The sequence below is a fragment of the Peromyscus californicus genome, unplaced genomic scaffold (genome assembly GCF_007827085.1).
Source record: "Peromyscus californicus insignis strain IS unplaced genomic scaffold, ASM782708v3 Scaffold_15__1_contigs__length_86483966, whole genome shotgun sequence".
Lineage (NCBI taxonomy): Eukaryota > Metazoa > Chordata > Mammalia > Rodentia > Cricetidae > Peromyscus > Peromyscus californicus.
Window position 1 is genome coordinate 76,451,445 of NW_026294447.1, and position 17,958 is coordinate 76,469,402.

At 45.9% G+C, this 17,958-nt stretch overlaps 2 protein-coding genes across 7 annotated transcripts in view; one reads left to right on the forward strand and one right to left on the reverse strand.

The window, feature by feature from the left end:
* The first annotated feature begins 1,573 nt into the window (after window positions 1-1,573).
* Window positions 1,574-17,958, forward strand: part of Pigh (phosphatidylinositol glycan anchor biosynthesis class H) — a 51,215-nt gene continuing 34,830 nt past the window's right edge. Inside the window, exons 1-4 of one of the 5 annotated variants that reach the window (XM_052739472.1) lie at window positions 1,584-1,850; window positions 7,011-7,220; window positions 7,550-7,630; window positions 8,748-9,795. In XM_052739472.1, the coding sequence (XP_052595432.1) occupies window positions 1,671-1,850; window positions 7,011-7,220; window positions 7,550-7,630; window positions 8,748-8,840 (564 nt within the window). In that variant the 5' untranslated portion in view covers window positions 1,584-1,670 and the 3' untranslated portion in view covers window positions 8,841-9,795. Of the gene's footprint in view, window positions 1,851-7,010; window positions 7,221-7,546; window positions 8,257-8,747; window positions 9,796-17,958 lie in introns of those variants that run through there. The other 4 variants (XM_052739471.1, XM_052739470.1, XM_052739473.1 and 1 more) reach the window with 4 other exon arrangements.
* The window catches only part of Plekhh1 (pleckstrin homology, MyTH4 and FERM domain containing H1), a 53,223-nt gene continuing 45,064 nt past the window's right edge, over window positions 9,800-17,958 (reverse strand). Inside the window, exons 23-29 of one of the 2 annotated variants that reach the window (XM_052739468.1) lie at window positions 17,121-17,221; window positions 16,241-16,382; window positions 15,157-15,299; window positions 14,917-15,046; window positions 12,868-12,954; window positions 12,446-12,592; window positions 9,800-12,005 (exon numbers count right to left, since the gene is read on the reverse strand). In XM_052739468.1, coding sequence (XP_052595428.1) covers window positions 11,850-12,005; window positions 12,446-12,592; window positions 12,868-12,954; window positions 14,917-15,046; window positions 15,157-15,299; window positions 16,241-16,382; window positions 17,121-17,221 — 906 coding nt within the window. In that variant the 3' untranslated portion in view covers window positions 9,800-11,849. Of the gene's footprint in view, window positions 12,006-12,445; window positions 12,593-12,867; window positions 12,955-14,916; window positions 15,047-15,156; window positions 15,300-16,240; window positions 16,383-17,120; window positions 17,222-17,958 lie in introns of those variants that run through there. The other variant, XR_008218514.1, reaches the window with a different exon arrangement.

Genomic DNA, 17,958 nt, shown 5'->3' on the forward strand with positions numbered 1-17,958 from the left:
CCATCTGGATGGCTCCTAACACAGTATTCTTAGAACTACTAAGTCTACACATGTAAGCGAATACTAAAGCAGGAGCTCCATAAAAAGATTTTAAGAACCCAGTCTGAGCCTCAGAATGAAAAGTCAGTTGAATCATTTGATTACATTTGTTTCTTTATTATTCATATTTATAGTGTCTCAAGCTCTCAGAAAAATTTGACAGTAGAAATAATTACCCATCATCAGAAGTAAAGATTACTTTCATGTACTGTATATTGCCTGACTCTTTTTTTAAAAAAAAGAGTTATTATGTATAGTGTTCTGCCTGCATGTACACCTGAATGCCAGAAGAGGGTGCTACATCTCATTACAGATGGTTGTAAGCCACCATGTGGTTGCTGGGAATCCAACTCAGATCTCTGGAAGATCAGCCAGTGTTCTTAAAGGCTGAGCCATCTCTCCAGCCCCAAAAGCCACTTTATAATAAAGACAAACGAAGTTCATTCCTATTCATGATTAAACCTGTTTTTCAAGGACTGGGCTATGCCCCACCTGTAACCTTAACTACAAATGGTTCTGTACTGCCTGTTCCAGGAATGGCAATCATGTCTTTGTTTGAAAAAGTTGTTTGTAACTGTCTTGCAAACCTACCTTTGTTTCAAAAGGTTATATGAGCATCTTGCAACCTTACCTTTGTTTCAGGAGGGACTAACTTGTTATGCTTATGTCCTGCTCCTGTAATCCCACCTATTTTGTCTGCCAAATCCCCCATTTGGAAACCTCCACTCTTGAGCTGTAAAAGCCTTGTCTTCCTCACAGCCCACAATGACCCTTGAACCCTGCCTTAGGGGGAGGCAGCCCTGTAGGTGAATGAAAAAGCTATCTTTAATTGTTTGCTTTAGTTAATGTGGCCATGATGTGTCTGTGGTCTTTCTCTTCCTATCTTTGGAATTAACATACTCTTAACAGCTGAGCCATCTGTCCAGTCCAAACCCGAATCGTAGTCCTACCTACATTCCTAATTTGTCTTCCTGTGCATACTAGCTTCTCTAGTTTTTATTTATTTATTTACTTTTATTTTTATTCCTGTGACTTAACCTTGTTCCAGCCTCCGAGCTTTACCTTTTCCTGGTCCTTTTTTCCTTTCTGGAGGCTTTCTCCCCCAACATCCCCAGACCAGCGTGGCCCTCATCCTTTTAGGTTTAGTGATGAGACCTTTATTTAAGGTGGCCCAGTCCTTCTCTACCCGTCTGAACATTTTTGCTAATAATACTACGTTATTATTACGTTATGTCCACATCGCTTTTTCCTACTAGAAAAGAAGCTATGTGGGGACAGGGATCTTCAGTACCTAAAACGCCTTCGCAAGGAAATGAATGCGTGAAATGAATGAATATACCTGTGGGCCCTTTCTTGGGGCTCACTCTGGCGTAGCAATATAAATGAGTCAGTCGAGCGAACAGCGATCTTAATCTGTCCAAAACTGGTGCCACGAATCTGCAGAGTCTGGGCTACGGACGAACCGGGAGAACCAGCTTCAAACCCCTAGCAGCCCTGCTCTGGGTGCGCAACTGCGGCTGCGCGGAGCGTGTGGCGGGCGGGGCCGAGCCGCTTCCGGAAGGGTCCGGAGCCAGCGAGACGTCGGTCCTCCTGGTGGGCTAGAGCGGCGCCACCGCCGGGCGCCCGCGGCCATGGAGGACGAGAAGAGCTATTCGGATATCTGCGGCGGGCGCCTGGCCCTGCGGCGCCGCTACTACTCGCCGTACTGCCGCGAGTTCGGCCTCAGCTCGGCTCGGCTGTCGCTGCGCTCGCTCACCGCGGTCACCTGCGCCGTGTGGCTGGCGGCCTACGGCCTCTTCACCCTGTGCGAGGTAAAGGCCGGCGCTCGACCCTCGCAGGCGGCCGGCTTTAAAAGGTCTCGGGGCTCACCCGTGGACCCGGGCCGGAGGGTGGGGACTCCCTGGATCCGGGACGCCATCTCGGGGCTGGACTGTTCTCCCCAAGAAGTTTGTGCTCCTGGGCGTTCTCCCTCAGTGGGTGGCTGCCCTGCCCATCCCCAGAGCGCACCTCCGCAGAGAACTGTCAGTGCGTGCTCCTCCTCCATCACTCCTCAGTGCCGGTGATAGCCAGCTTAGCACAGGATTCCAGAAAAGTGCTCTTGGCCCGCACAGCTGTGCACGTGTGTCTACGGAAGGAGCGCTCTGTTTCTTCCTAATCTCTGCGTTTCAAAGCCATGTAAACTGCCTCCCCTCTCCCAACCCTTCCCCAATTTAAGTGCACCAATTTAAGAATGGCCAGACTTAAGACATGCGTGTTTCCTGTGCTCGGTTTCTGGACTTTGTAGTGTTTTGTTGTTGTTTTTTTTCTGAGCTTCATTTTTCACATGTCTAAAATGGCATTAATGTTTCATAATATTGTGAAGGTCAAATGCTGTGAGTTTGTGACAGTTCTCAAGTAGAAAGAATCTTCCAATTGGCCCTTGCTCAGGATGAGTTCTAGTTCCCTGTACAATGCCTTGAAATAAATATATTATTCCAGGTGTAGTCTCGCCAGAGCTAAGTACACCAGAACTGTCTATTGTTTTATTCTGTAATTTGCATATTGTTTGTATTAGAACATCCATTCGCTCTTTCTTTCTTCCTTTCTTTCTTTCTCTCTCTCTTTTTTTTTAGGGTCTCAGTATACGTAGTACTTAGGCTGGCCTGAAACTGGATTATAGGCCAAGCTGTGTAGAGCCTGCCTCCGCTTCCCTAGTGTTGGGATCAAGGTTGTATTTTATCACACCTGGCCCATTAGCTTTTATACCATCAAAGCATATAGCAGAGCATAATAATTTACATAGAAATAGATGAAATTAAGACCACTAATTTAGGGCCGTGGGAATGGCTCAGCAGGTAAGGGCTTCTGCTGCCTCCCCGATGACCTTGGTTGAAGCCCCAGAACCCACATGATGGAAGGAAAGAACCAATTCCCAAAAGTTGTCCTCTGACTTACACACAATAAATACATGGTATGCTGGGTGTGGTGGTGTACACCTTTAATCCCAGCACTAGAGAAGAAGAGGCAGGAGCATCTCTGTGAGTTCGAGGCCAGCCTGATCTACATCAGTCTACACCCCTAGCTCCAGAACAACCAGGGCTACACAGTGAGACCCTGTCTCAAACAAAACAAAACATATAAATAAATAATATATTTTAAAGACCCTAATTTGTTTCTTAAAGTTTCTTCACAGGTCAGTTGAAGTTATTAAGTTGACCTAACCCTCCCCCCAAATTTATAATATAGTTGAATTTTTATTCTTTTTTTGGGAGGGGTAGGGGTGTAGATGGAGTTTCTCTGTGTCCTGGCAGTCCCTCCCAAATAACCACAACAGAGACTTAATTATAAATGTTTGGCCAATAGCTTAGGCTTATCTCCAGCCAGCTCTTACAATTTAAATCAACCTATTTCTATTCATCTATGTGCTGCCCCAGGCTTGTTTACCTCATCTGTGAACTTCCCATGTTGCTTCTGCTTCTGGCCCTGGACTCCTCAGACTCCGCCTTTCTTCTTCCCAGCATTCTCTCTGCCCCGAAAATCCTGCCTAGCTATGGGCCAATCAGCTCTTTATTAACAATGAGAGCAACACATTTTCACAGTGTGCAGAAGGATTATTCCACAGCAGAGGGGCATTAGTGTCTCACCATGTAACCCTGGCAGGTTTGAACTCATTATGTAGACAAGACTGGCTTCGAACTCACAGGCATTCACCTGCCTCTTTCTCCCTAGTGCTGATGTTAAGGGGATACATCACCATGCCCAGTTGAATTTTTAATGCTAGCCTAAGTTCCAGATACCTATGCAGTTATCTGAAAGGAGGAACAGATGTTTATTAAATGCCCAGCATGCCAGCTCTTTTGCTGAATTTCTTACTTCAACCTTAGAAGAAAACAGAGGTTCAGAAAGAGTAATAAAAGAGTAATAGTCTTGATATTGGCAAAGTGGCAGATCTGGGCTTCAAAACTAGAGCTGCTTGACTTTGAAATCCCTTCCCACTGTACTTTAGTCTAACAGATCTCAGGCAGTTATGTTTGTTATTTGTTGGTTTGTTTTGAGACACAGGGCCTTGTTATGTAGCCTAGGCTGTCCTCAAACTCTCCATCCTCCTGTCTCAGCCCCTGTCAAGTGCTGGAATTACAGGTGTGTATACCACCCCCAGCTCAAAGTTGGTTATGCCAGCTCCCTACTGTACTCATCTCTCTCTTGCACGTTTACCCTAATGTCCCCCAAGTGCAGAAGTCATGCATGCTCCCTTACATCCAACACTTCCCCGGGGCTCTGTGTGTCAAAATTTCAGATCTTTGCTGCTATTCAAAATTGTTCATGAAGGTAATGAATATCTGCAGTGAAAAGAACTCTCAAAGGAGACATTCAAACATGTGGCTTACCCCTGACTCAAATGAATGGTACTTTGTTAGAATTTTAGCCAGAAAAATGGACTTTGAGGGATTATCTGAACAGAAAGCTGAGTGGGTGGAATTCCCTAAGCATTTACTGTTCTTTATCCTGTCATGCTCCTTGCTTTCGAATTTCGAGTTCTGTGAACATTATTCCAATCTGCGGGGCTTCAGTCCTTCAGCAAAGTGTACCCATTCAGTGTGCACTACCTTCTCTGCGCTCATGAGGTCCTGCTCACTTGGAAGTCTTCATGGAACAGTCCTGTGTGCTTCCATCTTTCTCTGTCTGTCCCTCTCTTTTTCCTTCTCTGTCCTTTTATGCCCCTTCAGCCCTCTCTCTCCCTCTGCCCCTTCTCCCTTTCCACTCCCTTCTTTTGACACTTACAATCAGTAACACAGCATTCTAGACTCTTTTGTGTTTCAATCTTGCATCTGATAAACCTGTAGAGGGCTCGGTTTTATCTTGCCTTTCTTCCATAATGCTTATTCAATTTGGACTGTTTACAAGACACTGCCCTACACCTGGAAGTTAATTACTTGAAACTAGATGTTTCTGGGTCATCAGAGGCCCAGCTCTAACTCCTATTTATCAGCCAAAAATAACTATCTGAACAGAAGTCAGCAAGCCTTTTCTTTAAAAGGCCAAATTAATATTTTAGGCTTTGTAGGTGTCTGTCCCATATTCTTTTTGTCTTTATTATTTAAATTTTATGTGTATGGGTGTTTTGCCTGTATGTTTGTGTACCACATATGTGCCTGGTGCCCGAGGGGGTCAGAAGAGGGTGTCAGATCCCCTGGAACTGGAATAACAGACAGTTGTGAGCTACTATGTGAGTGCTGGAAATTGTGGAAAAGCAGCTAGTGGAGAGCTGTCTCTCCAGCCTGTTTTTTGTTCTTTGTTGTTGTTTGTTTTTTTGGGACAGAGTCTCACTGTGTAGCCTTCTTTGGCTTCAAACTCACAGATCTGCCTGTCTTAGCCTCCGGAACGCTAGGACTAAAGGAGTGCACCACCATGCCTGGCTGGGTTTTGTTTTGTTTTGAGACAAGATCTCACTATGCAGCTTTGGCTGGCCTGGAACAAAGATCCATCTGCCTCTACCTCCCCAGTACTGGTATTAAAAGCATGCACCATCATACTTTTCCATTTAGCATTATTGCAGAAGGTAGATGCTACAGTTTAGATTTGATATATCCTCCTAAGTCTCTTGTTAAAAAAACAGAAACAAAGCAACAACAAAACAAAATGTGGAAATCTTAAGAGATGGGGCCTGTGGAGGGTATTTAGTCACTGGGGTTTGCTCCAAAGGACATTGTGATCTGATACAGTGCATGTGATGACCTCTCTTACTCAGCACAATTCCTGACTGACAGAGCAGTTCAAGCCCATTAAAGACAGATGCTGAGGTCGTAGACTACTTAGAATCTGAGTCTGGTTAGAGTCAAGCTAAAGGGGGCTGATGGGTACAAAGAGCAAGACACTTCCTGGCTTCTTGAATGTGGTCCAGAGTTACTGAATTTTACTGACTCTAGGTGTGCTGGTTAGTTTTTAATGTCAACAACAGAAACTCGAGTCATTTTGGGAGAGGAAACTTCACTTGAGAAAATGCCCCTACCAGATTGGCCCATGGGAAGCCTGTGGTACATTTTTTCTTGATTGATGATTGATGTGCGTGGGCCCATCTCACAGGGGTAACCTTGGCTGGGTGGTCCTGAGTTATATAAGGCAGGCTGAGCAAGCCATGGAGAGCAAGCCAGTAAGCAGCACTCCTTCATGGCCCCTGCATCAGCTCCTGCCTCCAGGCTCCTGCCCTGTTTGAGTTCTTGTTCCTTGGCTCCTCTCACACAGATGCCCCCAGTGTACTCTCAGTCCTCAGCCTGGCTGTCTTTGTGGAAGAGTGTACCCACCAGAAACCACTAACCTTCTAATAAATCTCTGCACCAGTTAAGTCCTGCCTTATAGGCTATTCCTGGATGCTTTCATCTTAATGCCCTCTGCACCTCCCCAGCCCCGCTTACTTACCTTTCTCTATTTTTCTACTCATCTTTTAAAAAATACAATTAATCAATTGGCCTCTTCTGTAGATTCTGACTACCACATCTATTGGCCAGGGTTGCAACATGCGTCCACTTGTAAACCAATCAAAATTTATTCCAAAATTAGGAAAAAAGTCAGTGGCTATTTATCATTCAGGGGTTAGCATCTGCTCCTGTGCTGAGCACTTCACAGTTGCTCTGTCTGCAGTTTTGTGCTATATGCTTTGCAGGGGGAATGTGAGAGGGAAAGCTCTGGGTCCTTAAGTTGTAATTTTGGGAAGATTTTCTGAGATACATGTGATGTCGGATGTTTTGCTGGGAGCTTCCCAGACCTATTCATTAGTAGTCTGGATCCTTTTCATTCTACGTGCTGTTCAAACAATTCAGGAGCTCAAGAGAAAGTGATTTCCCCTTCATGCATTTTCCCTCATCTATTCATCTCACAGCATAGTGACCAGAGCAAAGGCCTTCTCCCCTGTCGTCCGTTTAACATGCTGTGTGGCGTAAATACTTGCATAGGAGCATTTGGTAATCTTCCTGCCTGTCTGGCTCTCTCTTCAGAATAGCATGATCCTATCTGCTGCCATCTTCATCACCATCATAGGCCTGCTTGGTTACCTCCACTTTGTGAAGATTGATCAGGAGACTCTATTAATCATTGATTCACTTGGCATCCAGATGACTTCATCCTATGCTTCAGGCAAAGAAAGTACCACCTTCATAGAGATGGATAAGGTCAAGGATGTTATCATCAATGAGGCTATTCACATGGTAAGTGTTTAGGTGGTAGCTCTGGGCTCTCCAGAGGAGGCAGTCAGCTCATGGAGTGTGCTGGGATCTAAACTGGTGTACATAGCAAGTTCCAGGCTAGCCAGGGATACATAGTAAGACCCTGTCTCAGTAAAAAACAAAACAAAAAGATTTTTTTTTTATATAAAATAAAAATAAAGGATGAAAATAAACTTTTTTTCTACTTCAGAAGATGTCAAATATTTCACTACTTAGATAATTTGTGAAAAGGATTTTAGTCTTCCCTTGAAGAAAAAAGAAACAAGGCAAGTTTCACTGAGCCCTCTGTCTGGTGTCTTTTCTTACAGCAGAAGGTGATTTACTACCTCTGCATTTTATTGAAGGATCCAGCAAAGCCACAGGAGATATCCCAAGTAGTTCCTGTCTTCCAGGTGAGTGCAATATTCTTCCTTTCTCCTGTGAAATCCTTTTTCTCTGTCTGCTCACCCATGCCTCTTTTGTTCAGTTGGACTTGACTTTCTGTTGTCAGAGTATTGGAGATGAGTAAAAGTTAGGATCTTTTTGGATCTCAGGAGCCCCCTCTTTGATGAGGATACACTTTAAAAAATATTAGTAAGTCACAAAAATTTTAGAGAAGACTATTATCAATCATATAACCACTTCTGCTTACAAATCACATTCTTCTACTTCGTCTGTCAATCTACCATTGTATAATTTTACATTGATATTAGCGAGGTTGAGATATTTTATCTATTTATATCTATCTGTCTGTCTGCCTTTTCTATCACAGCCAGTATACTTATTTTAAAAGATTATGTTCTATTCCATTATTTTGTTTATTTAACTATTTTATTGCTAGGTTTAAATAATGTCTAGATTATCTTTTCTTTTGATTTTACAATAAAAAATGACTGGTGGCACAAGCCTGTAATCTTGGTTTTAAACTGTCAGTTCCCTCTAGCTGAGTAGAACCTAGAAATCAGTTATGTATTTGTAATAATTTTGTGCTGTTTGAATAGTAAACATTTATTAAATAGACTTTCTGCATATAATTTTCCTATTCTGTGCCTTGTCTTTTAATTTTAGTTATGTTACATTTTATAATACAAAATCTTTTCAGAATGTACATATTAAACTGCCCATATTGTCTCTGAGGTGTATTTCACAACTTGTAACACTTTTTGAGATAGTCTGTCTCACCGTCATATAATTTTGTCGGGCTAAAAGCTGTATTTTGCATGCCTATAATCCCAGCATTTGGGAGGCAGAGGCAGGCAGATCTCTGAGTTTGAGGCCACCTTGGTCTACATAGTGAGTTCCAGAACAGCCAAGATACACAGAGAGACCCTGTCTCAAAACAAAACAAAAAAAGCTGTCTTTTTATTTCCCACGAAGGCCAGATTTGGGGACTTCCCAGCAAAGTGCTCAGAGGCTTGACCTTGTGTCTCTTAGCTCACTGTGGTACCATGGTGTACGTGGGAGATGGAGGCTGAGGTGGGTTCTTTTTCTATTCTCCTTGACTCTCCATTTCTCCCCTTTGGAATTCAGAGTGCCAAGCCCCGGTTGGACTGCTTGATTGAAGTATACAGGAGCTGCCAGGAGATTCTGGCACACCAGAAAGCCACATCAACAAGCCCATGAATCTCAGCATTCAAAGACCACTATTGTCTTTATGGGAGAGGACTCCTAAACCATAGTGGCTGGTTTATTTTCTGTACTGTCAAAACCATTAGGTGGACACAGTCCTGGGACTCAAAATGGATGAGTAGACCTCAGAGCCATAGAGGAGGCAGCTGGAACTTGACTCAGTATTTTGATGTCTCATAAAGTTACCCTGCTGGGCAGTGGTGACACACACCTTTAATCCCAGCACTCGGGAGGCAGAGCCAGGCGGATCTCTGTGAGTTAGAGGCCAGCCCGGTCTACAGAGTGAGTTCCAGGACAGGCTCCAAAGCTACACGAAGAAACCCTGTCTTGAAAAATCAAAAATAAATAAAGAAATAAAGTTACCCTTATAGGTTTTATCTACATTACTAATCAAGGGGAGACCTTAAGGATTTTGACACTAGGCCAGGGATAGTGGCACATGCCTTTAACCCCAGGATTCAAGAGACAGAAGCAGATGATTTCAAGTTTGAGGCCATCCAGGCCTACATAGTGAGGACTGTTCCCCTGCACCCACCCCAAAGGTAATGTACAGGAGGAGCGAGCACTCGGTGAAATTTCTAAGCACATTCATATTTGTGTTAAAAATCTATGGACTATTGAGAGTGGTACCAGATTCTACAAGAAAAGTATAATTTCTATCTGCATGAACTCTTGTCTAAAAGCTAGGAAAAAAAATAAGTCACGTTTTCTTATGTATGAATTAGCAGGAGTAAAATGCTTTACAGGGCTAGCCTCTGTCCACCTAGCTCCTATGATCAGTGCAGGATGATTCTTAATCCATGGCTTAGTGAGGGGTGGTGTGGATGCCAGTAATCCCAGCACCCGGGAGGTGTCAATAGGAGGATTGAAAGTTTGAGGCCAGCCTGGGCTCCATGGTGAGGCACTGTCTCAAATTCTAAAATAAATAAATAAATATCCAAAACACATAGTAGTTGCCTGTTTCACTGACAGCTTTTTATTGACAAGAATACATAGCATTTCAGCCTTGGGTGTCGAGCATGTTAGTACCTTCCTGTTACTTGGTGTTTTCTATTGCTTCAAAAGCTGCTTTGGCCAAGAGGGCTTAGGTAAGAGTGAGAGAGATTTCATGTTGGTTCCCAGACATGGGACTGTCATGTTAAAGGATGAAGAAGGCAGCTTCTTAGATTCCTAGAGCTCAGGAAGGAGAAGAGGAGCTGGGCTAGGTGGTGCACACCTTTAATCCCAGCACTCGGGAGGCAGGTGGAGCTCTGAGTTCAAGGCCAGCCTGGTCTACATAGTGAGTTCCAGGACAGCCAGGACTTCCTAGTGAGACCCTGTCTTCAAAAGGAAGGAAAGGAATGAGAAGAGGAAGAAATTTTAAAGAGAGAGAAAAGGAGGCAGCTAATCTGACCTCCAAGTCTAGTGCAAACAGTTCCATTCTTTGGAACTCTATTCACAAAAGCAACTCGAGAGTAGGTCACATCCTGTTTGGCTTTCAGGGCCACTTGGGATGTGGCCCACTGGAACTGCACTCTGCCTTTCACACTGGCCTTGAAGGAGTGGTCCAGGACCTATAGTGATGTGGCTTGAGGTAGACCTGTGTCGACTAGAACCCCAGTTCTGGGGCACGAGTTGGGGCTGGAACAGACATGGCTGCCTGCCTTGCAAGTCAGGCTTGTTTAGACCTTTTAAAGTTCCTTGTCAGTTCAAAGGATGAGAAAAGGAAGATTACAGCAGCTGAGGCATCTGGACAAAGTAATTCGGGCTTTGCAGTTTCTTGTAGTGTGTGTCACACACACTGTTGGGTTAAAGGCTTATTTCCTGGGGGCTGATCTCATCCCCTCATCCATGTTACTGGGAGATGATAGAACTGCTCAGAGCTGCACAATAAACTTAGTTTTTTTCATATGTTGGAAAATCAAAGTATGAACTTTTGGTTTTTATTATTTTTTGGGGGGAGAAGGTAGAGATAAAGGTCATCTTCATCAAAATCAATTAGAAAGTCTGAGTTGAGAGGGATTATGATGTTCTCAGGAAGACAGAAGTTGAAAGAAACTTTCTACTTCACATATTACTAGGGCAAATATTATATACATGTTCTGTGCTTCCACCTAATTTCCAGAAGGTATCTACCAGAAGTGTTGGTGAGCAGTCCGGCCTTCCGGGAATGGAGGGGTCTTTAGTGTTCCCGGTGTGTTGTCTCCTGGTGTGTTGTCTCCTGGCCTCTAGAGCAGCAACAAGCAAAACTCACATGCTTGGTCTTTCAGAGGATGGGGGATGATGACTACCTCGTCCTTCAGTAGTGAGCATAGCCTTCACTCCTCCCTGTCGGCCTAAAATGACACAGGGAGGTGCAGCCTGGTTCTGTCCCTCCTGTGCTAGTCCAGTGTGAGAGAAAGGCTTGACTCTTAACAGGAATAGTGTGCTGTCCTGGGAAGATTAGAGCTGCTGCCCCCCCCCCGCCCCCAATAGGGGCATAGCAAATGCCTCCTCACCAGGAGGGGGAAGCTTGTCATTTTTTCTCTAGTTCTGCCAATATTTCCATTTAGGAAAGTTGTCCAGTTTTAGAGATTTGTAGGCATCTGCCAGAGTTTAGGTGAATTAGGAATTTTAGTCCTATTTTGTTCAGGGATGTTCGGAAAAGTTCAAGTATAAGCCCCCACATAAGGACCACGTATAATATAAAAAGAGAGCTTCCCTGAGTATCAGTGCAGAAGCCCCAAATACAGTACCACTGCCCTGGTAACTATGGGCCATCCCTGTCTCAATCTAGAATCAGGTAGCATCCAGAGTCAGTATTCTTGTAAAAGAAATAAGTGGTTTTGATGTTGGGTCTGGATTTTAAAATGTTGAGCCTTAAAAGCTAAGGCACCTAACGGGTACAAAGGTTCCAAGGACCCTGAAATCTGCATTTCACAGAACAGTCTGGGGAGGGTCATTAGACCCATCACAGTAGTAGTATGCTCCAGGATAGAAATCTAACCCCAGAGGCACCAGTGGTGACAAGGGTGGGGGGAACGTTCACAGCAAAGCTGGCCCCTTAGTGCAGGAAACAGAAGGGAAGAACTGTCCATCCAGGTCTCGGGGCTGGCGGGCTGCAGGCAGCCTGGTGGGTAGGTTCACAGTTGCAGAACAGTGGTTCATGTAGCTGGCCATCATGAAGGTAGTTTCTGTGATCTGAGGACAGAGAAATGAAGAAATGGAACTAGCCTTGTCTTGAACGCTGATTTTCTCACTGGCTATAACATTGGGTACACATGGCCTTCCTGGGCTCTGCTTTCTCTCTCAAACTGCTCACTCGGGAGAAAAGCCCCAAAGAGACTGCTGTGATGTTTAGAGGCCCAGTAAAATGTACCTCTGTTGGCCTAGAGAGTCTCTGAGATGCACAATACCCTCCTGAAGAAAGGAACAGCAGCCAACGGCTGAAGCAGGTAGTTCCCACCAGGTGCCAGCTCAGTAGTGAGATGGACATGCTACTCCACCTGAACCCTTTGGCATGCTGCTCACAGCAAGGCCAACGGTTGTGTGTGGGGCAGAGCCTGTCCAAAGCTTCCTCTCTGAGCACCAAGCTCACCACATCACACCAGGCCAGCTGTAGGAGCAGCCGTCAGACCCACCTTGGGAGCAGGCATTCGGAAGATCAACTTGTCAATGTGGCTTTTTCCAGAGCTCTGGTCTGGAATGGATCTAATCACAAGCATGAAGTCATCCCTGCAGCCACCAAACGTCGTCACTGAAGAGTAGGGATAAGTGATGTGCACTTGCTGTGGAGAGGAGCCAATTGAGTTCAGGGGAAACTCCATACCTGTTTCTTCTAGACACAGGGAGCCTTCCCCAGGAAAGGAAAACCCCATAGTGGTGCTAATTTGGAGAGTTAAATCCTGATGTTTATACACCTTGTCTAGACTAAAGGACAGCACTGCTGGGGCAGAGTTTAGAAAGAGGGGGACCATACCACGGCCACTTAGTTCAGGCCTCTTAAATCCAGAGCAGAGAAGATAAGACAAGAAGGATTGGAAACAGCCTTTTCCTCTCATACCATAGTGTGGTGGTCCAGGATGCTGACACCGTCCTCATTCACAGCAATCCACACCAGAGTCTTCTCCTTAGGAGACGGCTGGTCAGGCTGCAGAAACAGAAAAAGCCTATCAGACCCACCGTTAGAGATGCTGAACGTAGGTGCTTTCTGAGGAAGAAGGTACGTCCAGAGAGTAGTGGGCCATCACGTCATTGTGGAAAACAGAAAGTAGCATTTATACAGCATAGGGAATGTTGTGGCAGGAGGCTTTTGGCCTTGGGGCTCTGCCACCCAACATCTGACAGGTAGAGGGAATCACACCTGCCAGAACAGAGTGGAAAGCTCTGAGCAATGGGACACTGGCCAACCCAGAGGCTGGGTATGTGGCTCGGTTGGTAGATGTTTTCTCCTGCACCCCAATCTCCCACAAGCAAAATACAACTTTCTTTAACCAATTTCCCTGGGACCATAAAAGAAATAGGAAGTCAAGAGTTCAGTGGGATGGGCTTTAGGTCCTCTCAGTGAGTTTGTGACTATTTGGTAGCCAATTCCTGGGTGTTTCCTTCAGGGCTACAGTGAAGTGCTCCAGGTCTCTCCCCAAAAGCCTGTGGGGAGGAGAGAGACAGATACCTCCCCCCTTTTTTTAAAAGGCTAAATTCATTTTTTAAGATTGATTTATTTATTATGTATACAGTGTTCTGTCTGCATGTATGCCAGATCTCATTATGGATGGTTGTGAGCCACCATGTGGGTGCTGGGAATTGAACTCGGGACCTCTGGAAGAACAGCTAATGCTGTTAACCACTGAGCCATCTTTCCAGCCCAGATAACCCTTTTTTAAAGCTTTTTCCAACCTTCCAGGCCAGTTGCATTCTATTATAATAGCACTTTACTTGTACTGCACAGCACTTGTGACCATTTGTGTGTGACCATTTGTGTGTGCATGCATACACACACACACACACGCACGCACGCACGCAGGTTGGAGGTATAGCTTGAGGGGGCAGGAGTATTTTTAGCATGTTCAAGGTCCTGGTTTGGTCTCCAGCCTATCCCCAAAATTAAACAGAGTAGATTAATGGTGCTTAGAAAGATTGAAAAGAAAAGTGAGTATGAAGAATAATGCACAACTCCCCAATTGTCCTGTTCCCACTAGTTGGAAAGCCTCCTGAAGAAAAGGGATGGATTTAATCATTTCTTTAAATTTTTTAAAATTTATATTTAGTATGTATGGTTGTTTTGCCTGCGTGTATGTCTGTGTACCACATGTGTGCCTGTATCCAAGGAAGCCAGAAGAGGATGTCGGATCCCCCGAGACTGAAATTACAGACAGTTGTGAGCCACCATATGGGGGCTGGGAATCAAACCCAGGTCCTATGGAAGAACCCAGGTCCTGTGAGCTATCTCCCCAGCCCTTGTTCTTTTTTTGTAACATTAAACAGCTAGAACTCGAAATACTATGTATTCAACAACCTATCTGTCTATGCTAGATGAGTGGATGTCCACTTTCTGATCTGTAGCTGCAATGATGAGGACCTAGATCCAGTCTCAATGTCTGATTATAATGTCTGGTCACAGGGTAATGCCTGTGATTATCTGTGAAGTTCATGCATACCAGACACCTACTAAGGAAAACTTCCAGCTGAAATTACTGTTTGCCTCTTGGTCTTCATGCAGAAGTGAAAGCAACTGTGGTCTGAGTAGTCTGACTCCCCTGGGCGGTCCCTCTCTCTACTTCTGGGCTTTTGGGTGGCCGGTAGAGAGGAGTGTGTTTAGGTTTTACACTGTGTTACCTTTCCGACTGGTAAGTCTGAACCCTCACGTGTGAGTTAGTTGAGCCTGTCTTTGCAGGAGAAGCACTGCTGAGTCAGTAAAGGAAGCCTGAAGATAACCAAGGGATTGTAACTCCACTGTGGACCAGGGAGCCCTGGAGCAGCAGAGATGGGTGGGGAGATGGCAGTGAGGTGGGGGCTGCAGACTGGACTGAGGGCCATCTGAGCAGAGAAGGGAAGGAAGCTCCAGGAGAAAGAGCGTTCTGGGGGCTTGGTAATTCCTTTTCCCGTCACTCACCTGAGCAGCAAAGAGCTTAGCACCAAAGAGAGGCCATTTCCGAGCCACAGTCAGGTAGATGCGGATGCACTCAGAAGGGGAGCAGCCTTGTAATGCTGCCCACTTGGTGGCCATCGTATCTGCCAGGTGCCTGGTTTGGGTGGACGGAAAGAAATGGTGTCGGTAAAGGGCCCACCTGCTTTCATCACAGCCCTGAGGTTCCCCCACAGGCTTCCTCTCAAGACCTGGCCTCCAGCCTACCTCAGCTGCTCAGGGGGTGCTCCATTTCGATAGCGCCTTGGGTAGAACCTGTCGAGGACCTGCTGGAGGAGATGCTGAGCTTTGGCAGGAGGTGTGCCCCCAGGACCTGGCAGGATAGGCTTCTCCAAGTCCCCGTACTCCACCTGAGGTAGAAAGAGATAACAGTCACAAGTTTGGGGGGTGATGGGGCTGCTGTTCAAGAAGTAATCAAGCCCTTACCACATTACTGCTGCTTATCACTTAACGATGATAAGAATTTATCCCATGTTTCATAGACACTAGAGAAGCATCCTTAGGGTCCTAAATATTAAATCGTCTAGACCAGCTCTCATTTTTAGCTAACTGCTTGAAGGGAAGTTGCCACAGACTGTAGAGGGCAGAAGAGGGCTTGATGTCAGAAGCTAGCCCGAGCATCAGCTCTGCCACCTAGCAGTTCTGTGTCTTTGTCCAAGTTATTTAAACCGAGTGCCAACTTCCTTCTCCCAAGTGGAGACGAATGCGTGTGGCTTGCTGTAGTATTCATATTGATGATTATAATTATGACGAGCCACCACGTAGCCCAGGCCGGCTTCGAACCCAGACTGGACTTGAATTTATGCCAACTCTGCCTCAGCTCTCCAAGTGCTGGGATTGCAGGTGTGTGCCACCACATCTGAATAAATCTGCTCTTACAGGAACCATGGACGTATCCTAGACACCCCATGCAGATAGCCGCCTAAAGGAATACAAAGGAGAATCATTCTGAATGTGTGCTCTTCCTCGTTTCCTACTTAGAATGTGGGGTGGTTCATAAAGGTTATCACGTGCATTGTGTCACATACACCAACCTGGAGGCAGGGAGGGATTGTATTTTCCACATACATGTGGAAACTGAAGCACTAAGAAGTGGCTTGGCCAAGCTCTCACACTGGAGGAAGACTGAGACTTAAGGCCAGTTTTCCAGTCCCCAGTCCCGTTCTCACACAGCCTCTGTGTGCGGTGAGCAGGGAGTCACCTCTCCGTACTGCAGAGTGCCTCTCCTTGCTGCCACAGGATCTGCAGTCTCCTGTGAGGTCTCACGGTGTTTCTAACAGAAGAAACTTACCTGGGCCATCAAGGCAGCCATTTCGAGAGCCAGCTCCTTGGTGACTGGAAATCTTCCTGCCACTATTTCTCCACTGGTTTGGAAGGCAAGCAGCAGCCGCTCTCGCTCCGTCTCCCCCTTGACTTGACTTCGAAAGTATAGCCTACAGGGAAGACAGTAAGAAGCCGGGTCTCAGCTGGTCCCCCAAACAAGAACGAGAAGGCTTCCTCTGAATCCTTACCTACATCCCTAAAGTGAAGATAACTGCTCCTGTCATCTGTAAGCCTCTTTTCTACCACCCAAGAAACGTGTAGCCAGGCCTGACCTAGCTGTGGGCATGCGGTCTCACTGCAGGAACAGGTGGTCAGTTCTGAACATACCACTAGACTCTGCATTTTGCACGAGGAATCTGGTCCCTGAGATGACAGCTTCTTAGGGTCTGGATGAGGTAAGACTCCAAGAGACTAATGGAAATTACTTGCCTGGAGACATACTAGGACAGATTTCTCCTATTTAAATGGGTAGAAAGTACTTGTGGATGTCCTAAAATTGATAACAGGAACATTTTATTCTTTAGCCTTAAATATCTGGTGCTTGCACAAAACTGTTCTCTCACATAAGATAACACACAGCCATCCCATGACATTGGTATGCTTTTGTGGTATGTACGCATACACATGTCTGCAAGGTAGTACAGAGGAGGCTGACAGAACACCTGAGCTACTAGAATCTCATGAGGGAGCAGGAGCAGGGCCAGCCTGCAACCCACCTGATGACTGCCACTCAGGGTAATTATAGGCCCCTCTGCCTTATTGGGACAAGCCATCATGTCTGGGAGGTGATGAGCTGGTGCCCAGTGGCAGCCCTCAGGTTCACCCCACCCTCAGGCAGCTCCCAGGACCTGTTCTTATACATCAGCTTCACGACGCGTGTCCCACCGTCAGACTTTCCTGGGTGCAGCTCCTTCAGCGTTTGTTCCCACTTGGAGATGGCATCACAGATCTTGAAGAGACAAAAGTCTAAGGTCAGAAAAGCCCCTTGTGTGGAGAGTAAGATCCAGCCAGAGCTGGACTCTAGCACAGCTGAGTGAGGGTTCTGTCCCTAGAAGGTTGCCCTGTGAGGCCTCAGGCTGCCAGGATGGGAGGTGCCTTTCTATGGAGAGGAAGATGGCACCAGGGATGTAGTGAGCATCAAGAAAGGACTGCTGCCTCATTGGCTCTGTGAGGGCTGGCCTCTTGGGGACCTAGGCAGGCCCCAGTGGAGTCCATGGCATCATGGCTCCATGTCTGTTTCACTCACCACATTCTCCTTTCAATAAATACACCCAAATGCCTGCCGTGACCAGAGCCTTACAGGTACCCACCCATACATTTACTAGGAAGATATGTGGCAATTTTTTTTTCATGCATGCTAAAGACTAGCCCTTGTTCTAGAACAGCAAAGGAAGCAGATGCTAGAGCCAAATGCACCCATCCAGTGTGGCAGTACAGTCCCACAGATGCTTAACCCCCTCATGGCACTAGCCCCAGACCACTGTGCAGATCAACTGTCTCTTTCAAAGGCTTTCCCCTACAGAGGTACCATGAGGACCTACCTCCCTAAACTATGGTTGGATCTATAGGCATACACCTATAAGCATAAGCAGACAGAATAAAAGCTAGGGGATAGAGCACAGCATGACACCCACTGGCTCTACACTATAGCTGTTGACCTAAGTGGGCAGATACAATTGGTGGCAG